General features: G+C 37.6%; 1 protein-coding gene across 50 annotated transcripts in view; it reads left to right on the top strand.

Moving 5' to 3' along the window:
- Positions 1 to 235: 235 nt before the first annotated feature.
- Positions 236 to 18,002, top strand: part of LOC409821 (twitchin) — a 74,638-nt gene continuing 56,871 nt past the window's right edge. For 39 of the 50 annotated variants that reach the window (XM_026438856.1, XM_026438860.1, XM_026438864.1 and 36 more), the window contains exons 1-24: positions 236 to 423; positions 498 to 668; positions 5,430 to 5,939; positions 6,428 to 6,452; positions 8,028 to 8,190; positions 8,730 to 8,871; positions 10,293 to 10,428; positions 10,675 to 10,878; positions 12,278 to 12,579; positions 12,988 to 13,205; positions 13,721 to 14,126; positions 14,202 to 14,374; positions 14,446 to 14,616; positions 14,700 to 14,779; positions 14,939 to 15,104; positions 15,342 to 15,515; positions 15,771 to 15,965; positions 16,183 to 16,233; positions 16,566 to 16,583; positions 17,253 to 17,297; positions 17,381 to 17,413; positions 17,491 to 17,544; positions 17,622 to 17,678; positions 17,855 to 17,920. In XM_026438856.1, the coding sequence (XP_026294641.1) occupies positions 5,627 to 5,939; positions 6,428 to 6,452; positions 8,028 to 8,190; positions 8,730 to 8,871; positions 10,293 to 10,428; positions 10,675 to 10,878; positions 12,278 to 12,579; positions 12,988 to 13,205; positions 13,721 to 14,126; positions 14,202 to 14,374; positions 14,446 to 14,616; positions 14,700 to 14,779; positions 14,939 to 15,104; positions 15,342 to 15,515; positions 15,771 to 15,965; positions 16,183 to 16,233; positions 16,566 to 16,583; positions 17,253 to 17,297; positions 17,381 to 17,413; positions 17,491 to 17,544; positions 17,622 to 17,678; positions 17,855 to 17,920 (3,192 nt within the window). In that variant the 5' untranslated portion in view covers positions 236 to 423; positions 498 to 668; positions 5,430 to 5,626. Of the gene's footprint in view, positions 424 to 497; positions 669 to 5,429; positions 5,940 to 6,231; positions 6,254 to 6,427; positions 6,453 to 8,027; positions 8,191 to 8,729; positions 8,872 to 10,292; positions 10,429 to 10,674; positions 10,879 to 12,277; positions 12,580 to 12,981; positions 13,206 to 13,720; positions 14,127 to 14,201; positions 14,375 to 14,445; positions 14,617 to 14,699; positions 14,780 to 14,938; positions 15,105 to 15,341; positions 15,516 to 15,770; positions 15,966 to 16,182; positions 16,234 to 16,565; positions 16,584 to 17,252; positions 17,298 to 17,380; positions 17,414 to 17,490; positions 17,545 to 17,621; positions 17,679 to 17,854; positions 17,921 to 18,002 lie in introns of all 50 variants that reach the window. The other 11 variants (XM_026438902.1, XM_026438905.1, XM_026438858.1 and 8 more) reach the window with 10 other exon arrangements.

Genomic DNA, 18,002 nt, shown 5'->3' on the forward strand with positions numbered 1-18,002 from the left:
GATACACGGTGGCGGTCAAACGGCTCAGTGTCAGGAGTCAGCCTCGAGATTCAGCGGGGCGGGGAGGGGGGGCGGGAGGGAGGGAGGGACGAAGGGAGGGAGGAGGAGGGGCGTAGGCGTGCGCAGGCGGTGGGAGGGGATCAGGGGAGAAATAATTATCGGGAGTAAGTGGCGCCGACGCAGAATCTCTGGACTGGACGTGGACTGTGTGACGGCGGTATTTCGTGCGGTTAGTTGGCGCGCGGGGCCCCGGTGACTTGGGACGGCCAAGATAGACGGCTCCGTATAAAAGGAGAGACAAGAAGCGCAGGGCGAAACGAACGAAGGATATATTATAAACGGGGAGCGACGACCACACAGTGACGACGACGACCACGACGAACACGATCGAATATTCTTCATAAATTTCTACTTCTTCCTCCTGTATTCTTTCTCTCCTTTTTTTCTTTTCTTTTCTTTTTTTTTTTCTTTAATTATTAATTATCTATCCTCGTTAGAAGAAGAAGAAGAAGAAGAAGAAGAAAAGTGCGCGAACGGCGTGAGCTCGCCACCTTCGTTCGAGCCGAAACGAAAGATTAAACGTTAAAAAAAAAGAAAAAGAAAAACTCGCCAAGGTGGCTGGAATCGAGGATTTCTAATTATTTGGAATAATTCATCGTTCGCTGCAAGTAAGTTGTTCCACTTTTGACTTTTGACAGACTGACGAATCGAAAGAGAGTGAGGGACGAATGTGCGAAAATGGAAACGTTGATGCATACGTACACACACATAGTGCGTACCCTTTCCTTCTCCTTTCTCCCTCTCTCTCTCTCTCTCTCTCTCCCCTCCTTTCTTTCTCACTTTATACTTCTCCTTCGTTCATGGTGAAACGTGGGTGTTTTTTTTGGTGGTTCAGTGCTTCCAAGTGTTACGTTTCGTTCGCACGAACAAGTGTCGCGCACAATCGTCCGTACTTTTCGTTCGTTTCTTCGTTCTTAGCGACGTAGTTGGATCAGATTGCCGCGCTCAAGTGCGTCGCCATTCTTTCACCCGATTCTTCTTCTTCGTTGTGCGCGCGTTACATGGATGCGAGATAGAAAATAGTTTTGGAAGAGCTTTTCGGCGTGCAAGTTCAGTGCGAGTCTCGGCGAAACGTAACGCGCGTTTAGTGATATTTAGATCAACGATAACCGGCGGATTCCTACTTTCGGAATAGTATTATCGAATACTGAGCGCGAAACGTTGATGACGAAAGGCGCGACGCGACCTTGACACGCGTCCTCCTCGTTCCTCCCGAAAAAAGAACGAGGGACTAGAGTAAGAAGGTGGAATAATCGATCGTAATCGGGATAATATATAATTCGAAACGATTTTACCCAGCGTGTTGGTGACTAATTGCCACGAGTCTGCTCGCGCCCAACCACCAACAAACTATTCTAGTAGACCACTATCTAGGTATCTAGGCTCGAAGTCTACTTATTTTTAGAAAAACGTAACGTGAGGAGGAACGGTTCGTCGTCTCGTTCGACGTTCCGATCATCTTTCCAACTATACGTTATATCTTCTATTTTAACCATTTTTTCTTCCTTCCTTCTTCCTTGCTCGATTCGTCATCCCTTGTGTCATTCTTATCTCGTCCTTTTTCCTCTCTCTCTCTGTCTCTCTGTATAACGTTCGTATTCGTTTTAACAATACATTACTGCTACTATCTCTCTCTCTCTCTCTCTCTCTCTCTCTCTCTCTCTCTCTCTCTCTCTCTCTCTCTCTCTGTCTGTCTAATAATAATTGATGCTATTATTTATAAGCTTGCTTAACAAATTTCACCTGTTGATCGTGCAACTTACCAGATCGAAATTAGCACGGATGACTAATTCATTGTTTGGATCGTTGCTTGTCATCGTCGAATCATCCATCCATGCGCGTATATCGTCCGATTTTTTTTTTTTAAGTCCCTTGTTGCATCATAGCGGCTCGCGATATCGCCTTGTGCTATAAATAAAAATATCCAATCTTCTAATTTCCCTCGCCTCCCTCGAGCGAAAGGAATGTATTTTCATTCTCGCGTCTCTCTCGAAGATCTCGATTTCGATACGCGGATTTGTGTTTTTAACCGCGGATTCGAGTCAGTCCACGAAAATAGAATCTCTCTCTGCATCCGCGATCTGCAGAGAAAATAGTGGCACGTATAAGACAACGCGAGTGGAGAAGAGAAGAGATGGAACGCGTGCGTGCCTCGACTATAATAATTATAACTTCTAGGTCGGAATTGGAACGCGCGGTAAGCTTGCCTATATACGATGACCCAATATATTCTTTCCGTTCTAAGTAATCCCGAAACGTGAATCATCCACTCGAGTCTTCGATAACCGATCGCGTTAATAATTCGAAAATCGCATTTCTTCCCTCCCCCCACAACACATCGGCGACATAATTTTTTTTGCCTCCAACGATATTTCTGTCCCATCGTTGCCAAACTATTCGTTTCATTCAATCCGTCGCTTTTTATAACCCAACGTGTGTACACCGTGCCACTTGTTAATTAGGTCGGGCTGCGTGTCGTCCAATATTTCTATCCTAATGCATTTATCGTGGCGATAAAAATTATCGAGTGCCAAGTTGAGTTGGTTACGTGGAGGGTAAAAATATCGAGGCATGCGTTCGTGGAACACCTGTTCTCCATTCCATCGATCGCAGAAACGAATTCTCGCGTTCCGTGTTCCGTTTCCCTTCAAACGGCCGTTTTCGTTTTAATATTTTTAGACACCGTGCCGATCAAGGTTGATCTCCTCTCCCATTGATAAAAATGCGTCCATCTCTCCTCGGAGGAGGAGGAGGAGATCCTCTATTTATAAAATAGCCACGACCTCCAATCTAGGTGATTGCCAAACCATTGTCCTTTCGAATTCTATGATCGCGTTAACACTATCAATTATCGTCGATTCGGGCGGGATTTTCGATTTATTTATCGAAAGAAATTTAAAGAAGAGAAGGTTCCCTTCCGATCTTCGGTCATTCCCTTCTTCACTTGGCACGGATAGAACGCCCCTGTCAAAAGTGCATCTCGAACAAAGAGCAAGGAACTTTTCACAAAATCGTTAATCAAAATTCCTCTTTTATTTTCCCGAAAATAAGGAGATTCGTTGGAGAGACAACGAATTTCGAATTTATTCTTTTTTTTAATTAATTTTCCACCAATTTCTTTTCATATATGTGATCGAAACAGTTTCGATCGAGAGTTGTCGTGCACTCGACGAAAGATTATTCGATTCGTTCTTAATTAATCGGTCGAATGGGACGCGGGAAAGAGATAGAGAATGAGAGCGAGCGTTACGAAGCCGAACAATCCGAGGAATGTTTCGAGGCTCGTTGCCAAGTCTTACCAAGTGACGTTCTAGCGTTCGGTGTGCGTGCACACGGATTTCTTCTTCGCTCTTGCGTATCCTAGTCCTTCCTTCCTAACCTCTCAAGCCTCGTATACCGTTCCAACATTCTCGAAAATGTCAAATTATCAATCCCCTTAATATCAATCCGGAAACGATAAGTCATTTCATCTCGCCGTTGCCAAATTTTCTCCACGAATTTTTTTTTTTTTCTTAATTCTTTCGATCCTCAGATTCTCGCCATAATAACCGATCTTCGATCAAAATAACCGATTCCACTTATTTCCAAGCCAAGTGCATTAATAATAGAGACTCGTTTATTATTATTATTATTAATATTATATATTTATATATTAATTTATATATATTATATATATATATATATAATTTATTATACATTATAATTTATATATATTATATATATTATATAATAATTTATATATTATTATTATAATATTATTATTAATATTATATACGTCGAATTTTTTTTTTTCTCAATTCTTTCGATCCTCAGATTCTTGCCAAGCATAATAACCGATCTTCGATCGAGATAACCGGTTCCATTTATTTCCTAGTCAACAAGTGCATTAATAATAGAAACTCGTTGCGTTTATTATTATTATTATTATTATATTTATTATATTTATTATATTTATTATTATTAATATTATATACGTCGAATTTTTTTTTTTTTCTCAATTCTTTCGATCCTCAGATTCTCGCCAAGCATAATAATTCGATCTTCGACCGAGATAACCGATTTCACTTATTTCCAAGCCAAGTGAATTAATAATAGAGACTCGTTTATTATTATTATTAATATTATATATTATTAATATTATATACATCGAATTTTTTTTTTTTCTCAATTCTTTCTCGCTAAGCATAATAATTCGATCTTCGATCGAGATAACCGGTTCCACTTATTTCCTAGCCAACAAGTGCATTAATAATAGAGACTCGTTTATTATTATTATTATTAATATATTATATTTATATATTAATTTATATATTAATTTATATATTAATTTATATATATTATATATATATAATTTATAATTTATTATACATTATAATTTATATATATTATATATATTATATAATAATTTATACATTATTATTATAATATTATTATTAATATTATATACGTCGAATTTTTTTTTTTTTCTCAATTCTTTCGATCCTCAGATTCTCGCCAAGCATAATAATTCGATCTTCGACCGAGATAACCGATTTCACTTATTTCCAAGCCAAGTGCATTAATAATAGAGACTCGTTTATTATTATTATTAATATTATATATTATTAATATTATATACGTCGAATTTTTTTTTTTTTCTCAATTCTTTCGATCCTCAGATTCTCGCCAAACATAATAACCGATCTTCGATCGAGATAACCGGTTCCACTTATTTCCTAGCCAACAAGTGCATTAATAATAGAGACTCGTTTATTATTATTATTATTAATATATTATATTTATATATTAATTTATATATTATTATTATAATATTATTATTAATATTATATACGTCGAATTTTTTTTTTTTCTCAATTCTTTCGATCCTCAGATTCTCGCCAAGCATAATAATTCGATCTTCGATCGGTTCTACTTATTTCCAAGCCAAGTGCATTAATAATAGAAACTCGTTTATTATTATTATTATTAATATTATATATTTATATATTAATTTATATATATTATATATATATAATTTATAATTTATTATACATTATAATTTATATATATTATATATATTATATAATAATTTATATACTATTATTATAATATTATTATTAATATTATATACGTCGAATTTTTTTTTTTTCTCAATTCTTTCGATCCTCAGATTCTCGCCAAGCATAATAATTCGATCTTCGATCGAGATAATCGATTCCACTTATTTCCAAGCCAAGTGCATTAATAATAGAGACTCGTTTATTATTATTATTATTATTAATATTATTTATTAATATTATTCGTATATTAATTATTACATTATAATTATTATTATTCCTTTTGGAAAATTCCTTCGATAAATCGAGCTTTTCTTTATCCGTGCGGGACAGGAGAGGAGTTGGTTGGCGCGCGCGACGGGGGAGGAAGGGCAAGGTCGATTGGATGGTGCCGCGGGTCGGCGCCGTTTGAGCCGAGCGTGAAGGAGGAGGAGGAGGAGGGTTAGGTGCCCTTCGAAGGAGGAGCGGAGGAGGAGGAGCGAGGGAAGGAGGGTGGCTCGCCGGGCGAGGAATTGGGGCGACCCGGCAACATGGGGGTCGCCGACGACTTCGCGCCGAGCTTCACCCAGAAGCCGCAGCTCAGGCAGGAGGACGACGGAAATCGGCTGATCTTCGAGTGCCAGCTGATCAGCTCGCCGAAGCCCGAGATATCGTGGTATCGGGGCGAGGTCGAGCTTGGCCCCGACACGAGGACCAACTTCCGGATGCAGAGCGTCGGGACGAACAAGTTCCTCGTCGTCCTCGAGCTCGACGACGTGATCGAGACCGACGCCGGCCTGTACAAAGTGAAGGCCAAGAACAAGATGGGCGAGGTCGCGGCTTCGATCAACCTGAATTTCAGTCGTAAGTGGATCGTCGATTTTCTCTTCCCCTCCCCCTTCCTTTACATCTTGTTTTATTTTATTTTATTTTTTCTTTTTCTCCCCACTCATTTCATTGCGCAACGCGTCCGTTGTTTCAATGCGTGCGCTGCGAAAGATTGTTCTTTTTATAGATCTCGTTCTTGACCCTTTCGTTCTCGCTCTGCCCCTGTCCTTATAACCCGAAAATAATCCCCACCTTTTTCGATCGCATCGAGCGTGTTTTCCTCCTTCGAAATAATTTTAAACATTCATTCATTCATTTTTTTTTACAGCCGTCGATGAGCCTAGAGAGAAGTAAGTTATTCGATCGACGAATATTTTTTTTCTTTCTCGAGAGAGAAAAAAAGAGAGTGATACTTTGTTTGTCGCTTCTCCAGGCTCTGCTTCCCTCCTTCTTTTTCTTCTTCTTCTAACGCTTTTTATTTTTCTTATCACGCTTTCTTCTTTTTTCTTTTTCCATGCTTTTAGCGGCGGAAGAGGCAGACAGGGATGGGTGAGTAACGGATTTCGAGTTCTTTTTATTTTTCTTAATAATAATAATAATAATAATAATAAAAGAGAAAAATTTCGTGTGCGAGATATTAACGAGACCGTTTGTTGAAACTAACCGATTGGGGGGTGGGAGGGAGGAGTGGATGTTTATATAGGTGCGCATCGAATGCGGCTAACTAATAATAATCGTCGCGGAATGCTCGCTATTTTTGTTGCACGCGTGTATTCACGTGTGTTCACGCGCGCGTCCGATAAGAGAAAACCGTCGGACAGCTAATGCTTCTTCCGATCCCTCGATTCTGCCCACGCATAACGTGAGTCTGACTTGTCCGCCGTGAAAATAGATTCGACGAACTCTCTCTCTCTCTCTCCCTCTCTTTCTTCTCTATTTTCATCCTCGATTCTTTTTTAACCGACGACATTTGTCCGATCGGAACATCGGTTTAACTTACCACAATCCGTGTTCGAAACTTTTTCTACACGTAGTATTTTGCGTGGACGGAATGTTCAGAATGTCGATAAGATACCGATCGAGGAATGGAAAGTTAAGTTGTAGATGTATCTGCGCGTTGTCCGCGATATTTTTAGATTACCCCCTCCCCCCGTTTGAATAATCAAACTTCGAATTTCGAATTTCACTTGTTCGTTAGAAATTGGGTCGAAAGTTGGACGCGCGTGACCAAGCCCGGTCGGCGAAATGTTATATTTTCGGATCAGTTCGACAGACATTTTGATTCCCCGTGAATTTCTAAAAGTAACTCGAGCCATTGACGAGCCCATACTTTTTCCAGATATTCCTCGAATCGCGCACACGCTTTCCTTCTCGTAGCAGAAGCGGAGAGAACGGATCCGCGAGACGAATCGCGTTGTAATCGGCCGTAACGCGTATAACAGGAGGAAACAGCTGCAGCCTACTTCTTTGCTAAAGTTAGTTTCGACGTTCCTCCCTTCTGCTCTCTGCCTTCTTTTACACAGATCGCGAGATCCTGTTGCTTTTACACTTTCGAATTGCTTCGTTTCGTTCTGTTTCTTTTTCTCTCTCTCTTTATTTTCATCTTTATCGTCAACTGCCGTTTCACAAATTGACGAATCTATTACGCAAGGTACTACGATGCACGTAGACGAAAAATGGGGAAATTTTGCGGTAATTGCAAGATAAATTTTTGCGCGAAAAAAGGTCGTTGAACTGTAGACGTTTTAAAGACGTTTCTAAAACGAGCCATCAAAGGATCTCTTCTCTCGCTATAGGTAACAACGAGTCTACAGTAGAGATACCGGTAGAAGCATCAGTGAAACAAGAGCCAGAATTAAGCGTCATCCCAAGTCAAATTTATCACTATTTACTTTTATTAGTTATTACTCTGTAAAATCGTATAATTTTTGGCTCGTCTAATCACGCACTGACCTGTTTACTACGTGATAATCGAACGCCACTCGACTACTAACTTGTCGCAATGTGTTTATATAATAATGATATCAAAGTGATATCAGCGTGTTTGCAGTGTGATTTTATTTTACCGAAATGAAAATACAGTTTTACAGTCTTTACTTTAAAATTTGTGATTCGCACTTGTAGACAAATCGATGGAATCGCGCCAACTTTCGCGAAGAAGCCCGCTATCAGACAAGAGGACGATGGTAAACGATTACTTTTCGAATGTCGCATCACGGCTGATCCCACGCCCAAAGTAACGTGGTTTCACGATGGAAATATGGTAAAAGATTCACCGAGGCACAAGGTTGGTTACCTCTATCCATCTATATATCTACTGATGGAAAGAAGTCTGGTGGGAGGAATCGCGAGTCTGATTGGTTAATTTTAAGAAAGGAAACGCCTATTTTCACACGCATTTTTGTCTCTACCATGGTATTCGTGCACACATACTAATTCGAAACGACGATCCGTACTTAAACGATGCATTAGCGTAGGCTTAGAAGTCGACAAATTCTAACGTATCGATATAATATAAAAATTTTGTTATTTCTCATAATATTTGTAGAATAATTATGATTTGTAACAATAGTTTAATTTATAAATGTAATTTCGTGTTCGAATTGTTAAGATAATAACATTGTTGTATGTATACGAAGGTAGACACACTATGTTTTTCTACTATTACGTACCGTGTTAGAATTGTCAACAAAAAGTAGGGATGGGCGGTCCTAATGAAGGACATCTTGTCCTCGTGCCGTCCCGCGAGACTTTTTTGCAATAGTAAACAGATCCGTTTGCGTGTTTTTATTACTCCCCTCTTATTTACCAAGTTTGAAATTTCAGCTAACCGTCGACAAAGATGGTCACTCGTACTTCGCCACATTGGAGATAAAAAATGTGACCGTTGAGGATGCTGGTAAATATAAGGTCACTGCGAAGAACGAGCTCGGCGAATCGAACGCCACCATTTCCTTAAACTTCGATAGTAAGTATAATAAAGAAAATTTTCTTCAATATCCATATGCTCGAACATCGATGTTTTACGATTCACGCTTATTTTTCTTCGATAAGATAAATCGAACACGAGAAAATAAACGTAAATCGTCACTTACCTTTTCACTTTCTCTATCTTTATTATTATTAATTCGGGGTGTATATCGGTGATCCTTTATTATTTCTACATTTTCCGGTTCTCTTCAATTCTCAGGCTCTGGCCTCCTCCCCTCTTGACTTGTCTCGTCATTTTCCTTCTTCGACCCGTTCTTCCTCTTCTATTTCTTCATTGTTTTATTCATTATTTTTTCTACTTATCCTCTCTCTCTCTCTGTGTCTTCATCCGTCCGCGTAATATTTATTTTTTAATAATTTATCTCGGTCGAGCAATGAGCACGTATCGATTATCGGCTCGACGGAGCGACGATATACAGCCCAAGGAAACTAAAAGGAAAAGGGATAGTTCGCATAGATCGCAGATGAAATTCTAATTAATAACGTAAAAGCTGCTTGAATCACGTATTAATTTTTCGATTGGCGTTCCACGTGTCCGACTTGTATTGTTCGCAACGTCGGTAGATGGAACGCGGATCGCCTTATGCTGACGCTTCGTTAGGTTGCTAAAATCGCGTATATACTTTTTTCTTTTTTTCTTTTTATCAACGCAAACAACCATTTGCCGTGTGAATATTACTGATGTAATATTATAATATTTGGTTAGGCGATACAAGTAGTAGATGTAGACGTACACACGCATACTATACTCATGCGTATTGCTGTGTTTTAAGAGATTAATTTGATTTTACTAAAAAAAAAAAAAAAAAAAAAAAAAAAAAAATAAAAGAAATTTGAACTGTAACCGAACAAACTTAAATACATTTTTAAATCACAGGTTTCTTTAACTGGCTTAATCGCAATTATCGCACTTACACAAAGACTTTTTTATGCAATGGTAAACAAGTACACAAGCTTAAAAAAAAAAATAACTCCAATAACAGAGAAAAAGTAGTTTTTTTTCTTCTCTTTTTTTACGTCGAATCGATTCGATCGCGACTTGGTTCGAGGCATTTCATCGCACAATGGACAATCGATCAGGACAAACAGGACGAAACGAGGGAAGAAAATTAGGAAAAAAGAAAGAACGGACGCAAAAGACGAGAGATAAGAAAGCAACCTAAATAAGGAGATGTCGGTTTGATAGGCGAAATCTTAATCGTAATTTATCGGCGAAAGTGAAAGAGGTAAAAAAGAAAAAAAAAAAAAGCAAGGAACGTGGTGTAAAACTTGGGATCGATACGTAGCTCTGACCTTGGATCGAAGGGCTTAAACCTTCCTGTCGTGAAGGGGTTAAGCGACAGATAAAAGATATTGTATACAAGGATATCGACACGTAGATCGTTTGTGTGAACATAGGCGACGAGGCACCCGTACCCGACGACGGTATTAAACCGACTTTCACCGAACGACCGGTGATAAGGCAATCGGACGACGGTAACACCATCACCTTCGAATGTCGATTAGTCGGCGACCCGAAACCAACCGTCAAGTGGTAAGAATACGCGCGCATCCGCATTCTGGAAGTACGTCTTGGATACGTCTTTTTTCCCCTTCTCTCCTTTCTCCTTTCTCATTCTCTCTCTTTCTCTCCCTCTCTCAGTTGCACGCACAGTTTTCGTTCGATCATTATCTCGAGCGAAACATTTCCATGGCAACGTACAACGTACTTCCAAGTTACTACTACTACTTTCGAGCAACGTATATACATGATGATGGTTTGATGGGCGTACGTAATTAGGTATCACGGTAGCGAAGAATTGAAAGAAGACGGAAGATACAGGATGTCGTTGGAATTGGATCAAAAGCTGTACCATCTAGCGAGGTTGAGAATCGACAACGTGGCGAAAGGCGACGCCGGGGAATACAGAGCTGTGGCGAAGAACAAGCATGGCCAGGGTGTCGCTACCATTAATTTGAACTTCGAGGGGGGTGACAAGTTGAAGTACGCATACGCCGCGTTATTATATCGCGCACGGTCATCGCGTCGCCAGATCTTTCGCTTCCTTCGATCTCTCGATGGAAATGGATAGAAACGAGATATCGAACGATTTTCGAATTTTGAACGATCGAATTTCGAACGATTTTTGAATTTTGAACGATCGAATTTTAAACGATCGAATTTTGAACAATCGAATTTCGAAGAATCGAAAATTGGAAGAATTTTGAACGATCGAATTTTGAACGATCAAATTTCGAACGATCGAATTTTGAACGATTGAATTTCGAACGATTGAATTTCGAACGATTGAATTTTGAACGATCGAATTTCGAACGATCGAATTTTGAACGATCGAATTTTGAATGATCGAATTTTGAACGATCGAATTTCGAACGATCAAATTTTGAATGATCGAATTTTGAACGATCGAATTTTGAATTGAATTCGAATTGAATAATTGAATTTCGAACGATTTTTAAATTTTGAACAATCGAATTTTAAACGATTGAATTTCCAAAGATCAAATTTTGAACGATCGAATTTTGAACGATTGAATTTCGAACGATTTTTAAATTTTGAACGATTGAATTTCGAACGATCGAATTTTGAACGATCGAATTTCGAACGATCAAATTTTGAACGATCGAATTTTGAACGATCGAATTTTGAATTGAATTCAAATTGAATGATTGAATTTCGAACGATTTTTAAATTTTGAACAATCGAATTTTAAACGATTGAATTTCCAAAGATCAAATTTTGAACGATTGAATTTCGAACGATCGAATTTTGAATAATCGAATTTCGAAGAATCGAAAATTGGAAGAATTTTGAACGATCGAATTTTGAACGATCAAATTTCGAACGATCGAATTTTGAACGACCTAATTTTGAACGATTGAATTTCGAACGATTTTTAAATTTTGAACGATTGAATTTCGAACGATTGAATTTTGAACGATCGAATTTCGAACGATTGAATTTTGAACGATCGAATTTCGAACGATCGAATTTTGAACGATCGAATTTTGAATGATCGAATTTTGAACGATCGAATTTCGAACGATCAAATTTTGAATGATCGAATTTTGAATGATCGAATTTTGAATTGAATTCAAATTGAATGATTGAATTTCGAACGATTTTTAAATTTTGAACAATCGAATTTTAAACGATTGAATTTCCAAAGATCAAATTTTGAACGATTGAATTTCGAACGATCGAATTTCGAACAACCGAATTTCGAACGATCGAATTTTGAATAATCGAATTTCGAAGAATCGAAAATTGGAAGAATTTTGAACGATTGAATTGTTTTTTCTGGCGACGCCTTGGAACGAATCCGTCCGCGCGAATCGAGGAATCGAAGCGAGTATCGATCTGACGTGTCGATCTGACGCAGAATACCGGACGGTAAACCACCGCGTTTCCCAAAGAAGCCAACAATTCGACAAGAAGGGGACGTGTTGATCATGGAGTGTATCTTGGAAGCTCACCCGGTCCCGGATATAACTTGGTACCAAGGTCAGAAGACGATCACCGACAGCAAACGTGTCAAGATGTCACGCAAGGCGACCGGGAAGGACACTTATTTGCTCACGCTCGAGATATCGAATCCGACCAAGGCGGACGGGGGAAATTATCGATGCAACGCGTTTAACAACTTCGGCGAGAGTAACGCAAACATCTCCCTCAATTTCCAAGGCAAGTCCTCCTCCGAATCAGATCCGCACGCCACGATTATTTTTTACATATATATATATATATCTCTTTCCTAGCACGTTGTTTTTCTCTCTCCTTTGTGTCGATGTCGAGAATAGAAAGATAATTATTATACGGTGAATAAAATTCGCGTGAATAAAATACGTGTATATATATAGATGTACAGGTAGGTAAGTGCATGATTGCGCTGATAAGCTAACTAATCCTTCTTTCGTTTGCTTAACTGTTTAACTCGCTACGACGATCCTTGCGCTGAATTTCGTACGAGATGAATCGACATATTCAATATTAAATATCTTTCCCCTCTTTTTTTTTTTCCATCGCCACAAATATCGTCGAACATAAAATTTTTACGAACCTTGCTTGACCATTGATCTTTCTAAGATACAGAAGAGGGACCTGGTTTCGCGCCGACGTTCGTCGAAAAACCTCGTATCATTCCGAACGAAACCGGCACCTTGATCACGATGAAATGCAAGTGTAAGGCGAATCCAAAACCGGAAGTTACGTGGTTCCGTGGGGCCAATGTCGTCAAAGAATCCTCCAAGATTTCCATCAAGACGAAGACCGTCGAGGAGGACGTTTACGAGTTGATCATGGAGATCAAGGTAACTTTTGTGTTCGTGTGTTAGTGTTGTGTGTGTGTGTGTGTGTGTGTGTGTGTGTGCGTGCGTGCGTGCGTGCGTGCGTGCGTGCGTGCGTGTGTATTCGTGTGTTAGTGCGTGTGTTAGTGCGTGTGCGTGTGCGTGTGTGTGTGTGTGTGTGTGTTAGTGCGTGTGTGTTAGTGCGTGTGTCGTGCGTGTGTTAGTGCGTGTGTCGTGTGTATGTTCGTGTGTGTGTGTTCGTGTGTATGTTCGTGTGTGTGTTCGTGTGTGTGTGTTCGTGTGTATTCGCGTGTTCGTGTTCGCGCGCGCGCGCGCGCGCGCGTGTGTGTCGTGCGTGTGTCGTGCGTGTGTTCGTGTGTGTGTGTATTCGCGCGCGCGCGCGCGCGTGTGTGTGTGTGTATTCGTGTGTGTTCGTGTGTATTCGCGTGTTGGTGTGTGTGTTCGTGTGTTCGTGTGTTCGTGTGTGTGTTCGTGTGTGTGTGTACGCAATTATCGATCATGATATAATTATGTGGCAGGATCCTTCGGCGCCTGATGGCGGCACTTACAGGTGTCACGTGAAAAACGAGTACGGTGAGAGCAATGCGAATTTGAATTTGAACATCGAGGCGGAGCCCGAGCCGGAAGGAGACGGGCCGACTTTCGTCGAGAAACCGCGGATACAGTCTCAAAATCAGGGTAAACTGGTGATCATGGATTGCAAGGTGAAGGCTAATCCGAAACCTGAAATCGTGTGGACCCATGCGGGAAAGATAGTGAAGGAGTCCTCCAAGATCTCGATCAGTATCGTTCAAGAGAAGCAGGATATCTATTACATCAAATTGACGTTGAACGATCCAGGTGCCGAAGATTCAGGTTTATACAAGTGTAACATCAAGAACGCTCTTGGCGAATTGAATGCCAATCTAACGCTCAACGTTGAAAGTGAGTTTCTCGAATTTTCCTTTTTTAACGCCACCTCGAATAATCAATCAAATTTGAACATCCTCCCCGTTTCAGTTATACCCGTGATCAAGGAAAAACCAAAGGTCGTGAAGATCGTGAAGAAGAGAACGGTCATAGTCGAGTGTCACGTGCTTTCCAAATTTACCCCGGAATGCACTTGGTTCAAAGAGACAAACGCTGTGAAAGCGGACAACAGGCACAAAGTCCACGTCGAGCAAGTAAAAGAGGTACGTTTCTTTTTAATAGATTCAAAGAGTTAAATTTAAAAGAAGAAGCTAACAAAATTTTATGCTTTTAGGGAGAATTTGCTGTCAAGTTGGAAATCGAACAAGTGTCAGCCTCTGACAAAGGTGTGTACAAGCTAGTTGCTCGTAACGAAAAAGGCGAGGCAACGTCCCAAGTTGTAGAAGTTACGGAAATTATGGAGGAAGGCGAGAAACCTAAGATTATATCCGGTTTGAAATCAGCGGTAATTAGGATATATTCTTCTCCCATGTGTTCCACTTTTAAACCATTTATCGTTACCACAATCATTAATATTTTTCTTTTTAGACGATCGAGGAAGGTAAATCGATCGAACTTGTCGCCAGTCTGTCCAAACAGGATCGTAAAGTTACCATCACATGGTACAGGTAAATATATTATTTCAACTCGCAATTTATTTAATCTCGAATCAATATTTATAATAATATTTATAATATTTAACAATAAATATAACAATATAACAATTAAAGTTAAATATAACAATATTTATAATATAAATATTTACAATACATTCATTTTTTTTTTAGAGATTCCACGGTGGTCAAAGCTTCCAAAGACATAATGATATCTTTCAATGGTGTAGATATGAAATTGTCGATCACATCTGCTTCCACTTCGTATTCTGGAACGTATAAAGTAGTAGTTAGTAACGAATACGGTCAAGATGAATCGTCGGCACGATTGGTTGTCAAGGTAAGAAAAGAAATTAGAAAATGGTCAAAAACATTCATCTTTCTCTCTCTCTATATATATATATATTTGTCAATATTCCAATGTCGTTATGTATTCAAGTAAAACTATCTTTGTTTAGATTTGTTCATCCCCTATTCGTATATCATAAAATGATATTCCTTCCAATATTAAATTCATAACGGTTAAGTAAAACATGTGTTCTTGAATGTTGCATGCAATTCCTTGTCCATATTGTAGAAAAAAGAAGAAAAGAAAGAGGAAGAGGAAAAAGAGGAGAAAAAGAAGAAGGTTGAAAAGAAAGAGGAGGAGAAAAAAGAGGAAAAGAAGAAAGAAGAGAAGAAGGAAGAAAAGAAGGAAGAGAAGAAAGTAGAAAAGAAAGAGGAGAAAAAGGAAGAAAAGAAAGAGGAAAAGGTAGCGAACGTTGTTTGTTGCAACCTTATTATTCGCTATTAATTCTCCTAAGAAATATTTTTTCTTTCGCTATTTGTCTATCCTTTTGTCTGCCTAATAACTAATACTCATCCATTTTTTTTTTTTTTACGTTAAGAACACGAACTTGCATAAACACTCAAAGTCAGATTTTTATGTATAATTATTCTTTTTTCGTCATCAATTCACACGGTAATTCGGCTCTTTTGAAATACGTTTCAATATTGCGATGCAAAGGTAAAAAGCTCGATTCGGAACCATGATAAAGAAAATCTTTTCGAAAAAGATGAGGAAGAGGAAGAGGAAGAGTTGGAGGAGGTGGAGGTGGAGGAGGAGGAGGAGGAGGAAGATGAAGTGGTGAGTGTAATCGAGTCCAGCATCGCAGAGCCGATTATCGAAGAGCCAGATTCAGAAACGATATCACAAATCGAGGTACACGCATACACATACACGTTACACATATTTCACAAAACAAATACAATATATATTTTCACTCACTGAATATTTTTTTTCGTGTCAATCTACTTTTTTTTTTTACCTCGTTGATTTTTTGATTTTTTTTTTCTTCTTCTTCTTTAATCAAGAGAATTTTTACTCAACTTTACTAAGTTAAATTAATCAACACTTTTTTTTTTAAACTACTTTCAAGGATATACCCGACCACACACCGAACGGTATCGACAAATCTGCTCCTAAAAAGGTACGACTATATTTTTTTTTTATTTCGATTCACGAAAGTGAAAAGAACAGTTTATTATTAAAAGTGAGTGAAATTCTTTTAATTCACACGGTATTCATACATTTAAGATGTGTCACAAGTATTGTTTCCTTTTAGCGCGTTCTCCTGTGATTTCCTTGTAGTTGTATTTGTGAACGTTATGTGTCCTTTTATTTCATGTATTTATCTCGTATAAACTCGTAAATATTATGAAAATTTGCTTAAAAAATCATCATTAATATACGCTGCAATATATTCGCAAAGTGATCAAGAGTTAAACATTGTTTAATTGTTCTTTCTTTTTTTTGTTTCAGAAACTGGAAGTAATACAGGTGAGTAATAATGAATATGAAAAATTTTATTCGAATAAAGTATGCGCTCGAATTATAGATATCGACTTTTCAATTGCATTGCAAAATCATGGTTGCGAACGATTATTCCACATGGCTTTTAATGCTTATAAATTCAATAAAATAAATTGAAAGAGATAACGCATGTTTACAATAGGAAAATTTATTTGCAGCTATATATCTGAATGAATTGATCTTTCCTTACAGCTTTACCAACACGTGCAGCTTTGATTAATAAATTTTAATATGTTTCAGCGTTAATTATTTCAAATTGATTTGTATTGAGATTATTTCTGTTTAAGATTGAAATGGTTATTTATCAATTATAATTTTGTTTCGCACAATATATAATGCTTAAGTTTTTTAAGAAAATAATTTAGAAGCTGGGCTATGAAATTTTCCTCAAAACTGTAAAACTTCTCATCCCATTCTTGTCTTCCTTTTTTTTCGTTTTATTGTCTGCATGTTTCTTTTTATGTTCTATACAGTTTGGTTTTCAAATCAATTTTTTAGTGTATATCCATTTAACAACATGACAATCTAGTTGAACTATAGTGGTAAAAGAAATAAAAAGAACAAAAAAATGGTAAGGTTGAGAATTATATTATTTATTTTTTGTGATAAAATTGAAATTGTTTCATCTTTGTATAGAAGAAACCAGAAGAAAAAATCGAAGAAAAGAAGGAAGTTGAAAAGGTAATAATTATTTTTTAATCCAAATTTGAAATCTTTGTTATGTTAATTATTAGATTGGAAATTGAACAATTTTATTTTCACAGAAAAAAATTGCGAAGAAAGAAGAGAAGAAGGAAGTAAGTATAATTTTTCCTATTCTTATTATTAAAATTTTTGTATTTCTATTTATTTATCATTTACTTTTCTATTTCAGGAAGCTCTGCTTAAAGCTGAAAAAACTGTATCTCGAAAACAATCTATTAGCAAAGTAAGTAACAATTATTTAAAATTATCTATTTGCAAGAAAACTTGCATAATGTCTTCTTTCTTCTGTTTTTTTAACAGGTAGAAGAATTACGAACAGAAAGTCGAAGAAGTTCTTTAATAGCAACTGACGAAAAGGTTACATATTTTCTATTTATTTTTTTTAATAAATAGATGTATGATAGAACATAAAATAATTGAATTAGAATTTCTTATAACATTCATTCCTATATGCTATATTTATCTATATTTATTTTAAAAAGATGTACCGTTCTTTTATTTATCTGTTTTTTTTTTTATGTATATCTAAACAGATCGAAGAAGTCAAGACCGAAAGCAGGCGAGCTTCCATCATTGAGAAAAAAGTAATCACCGAAAAGGTAAAAAAAAAACATTTTTCACATTTCTTTGTTGTGGATATTTTCCATAAAAATATTAAAATTCTAATATATCTTATGTACA

Source organism: Apis mellifera, linkage group LG2, assembly GCF_003254395.2.
Source record: "Apis mellifera strain DH4 linkage group LG2, Amel_HAv3.1, whole genome shotgun sequence".
Lineage (NCBI taxonomy): Eukaryota > Metazoa > Arthropoda > Insecta > Hymenoptera > Apidae > Apis > Apis mellifera.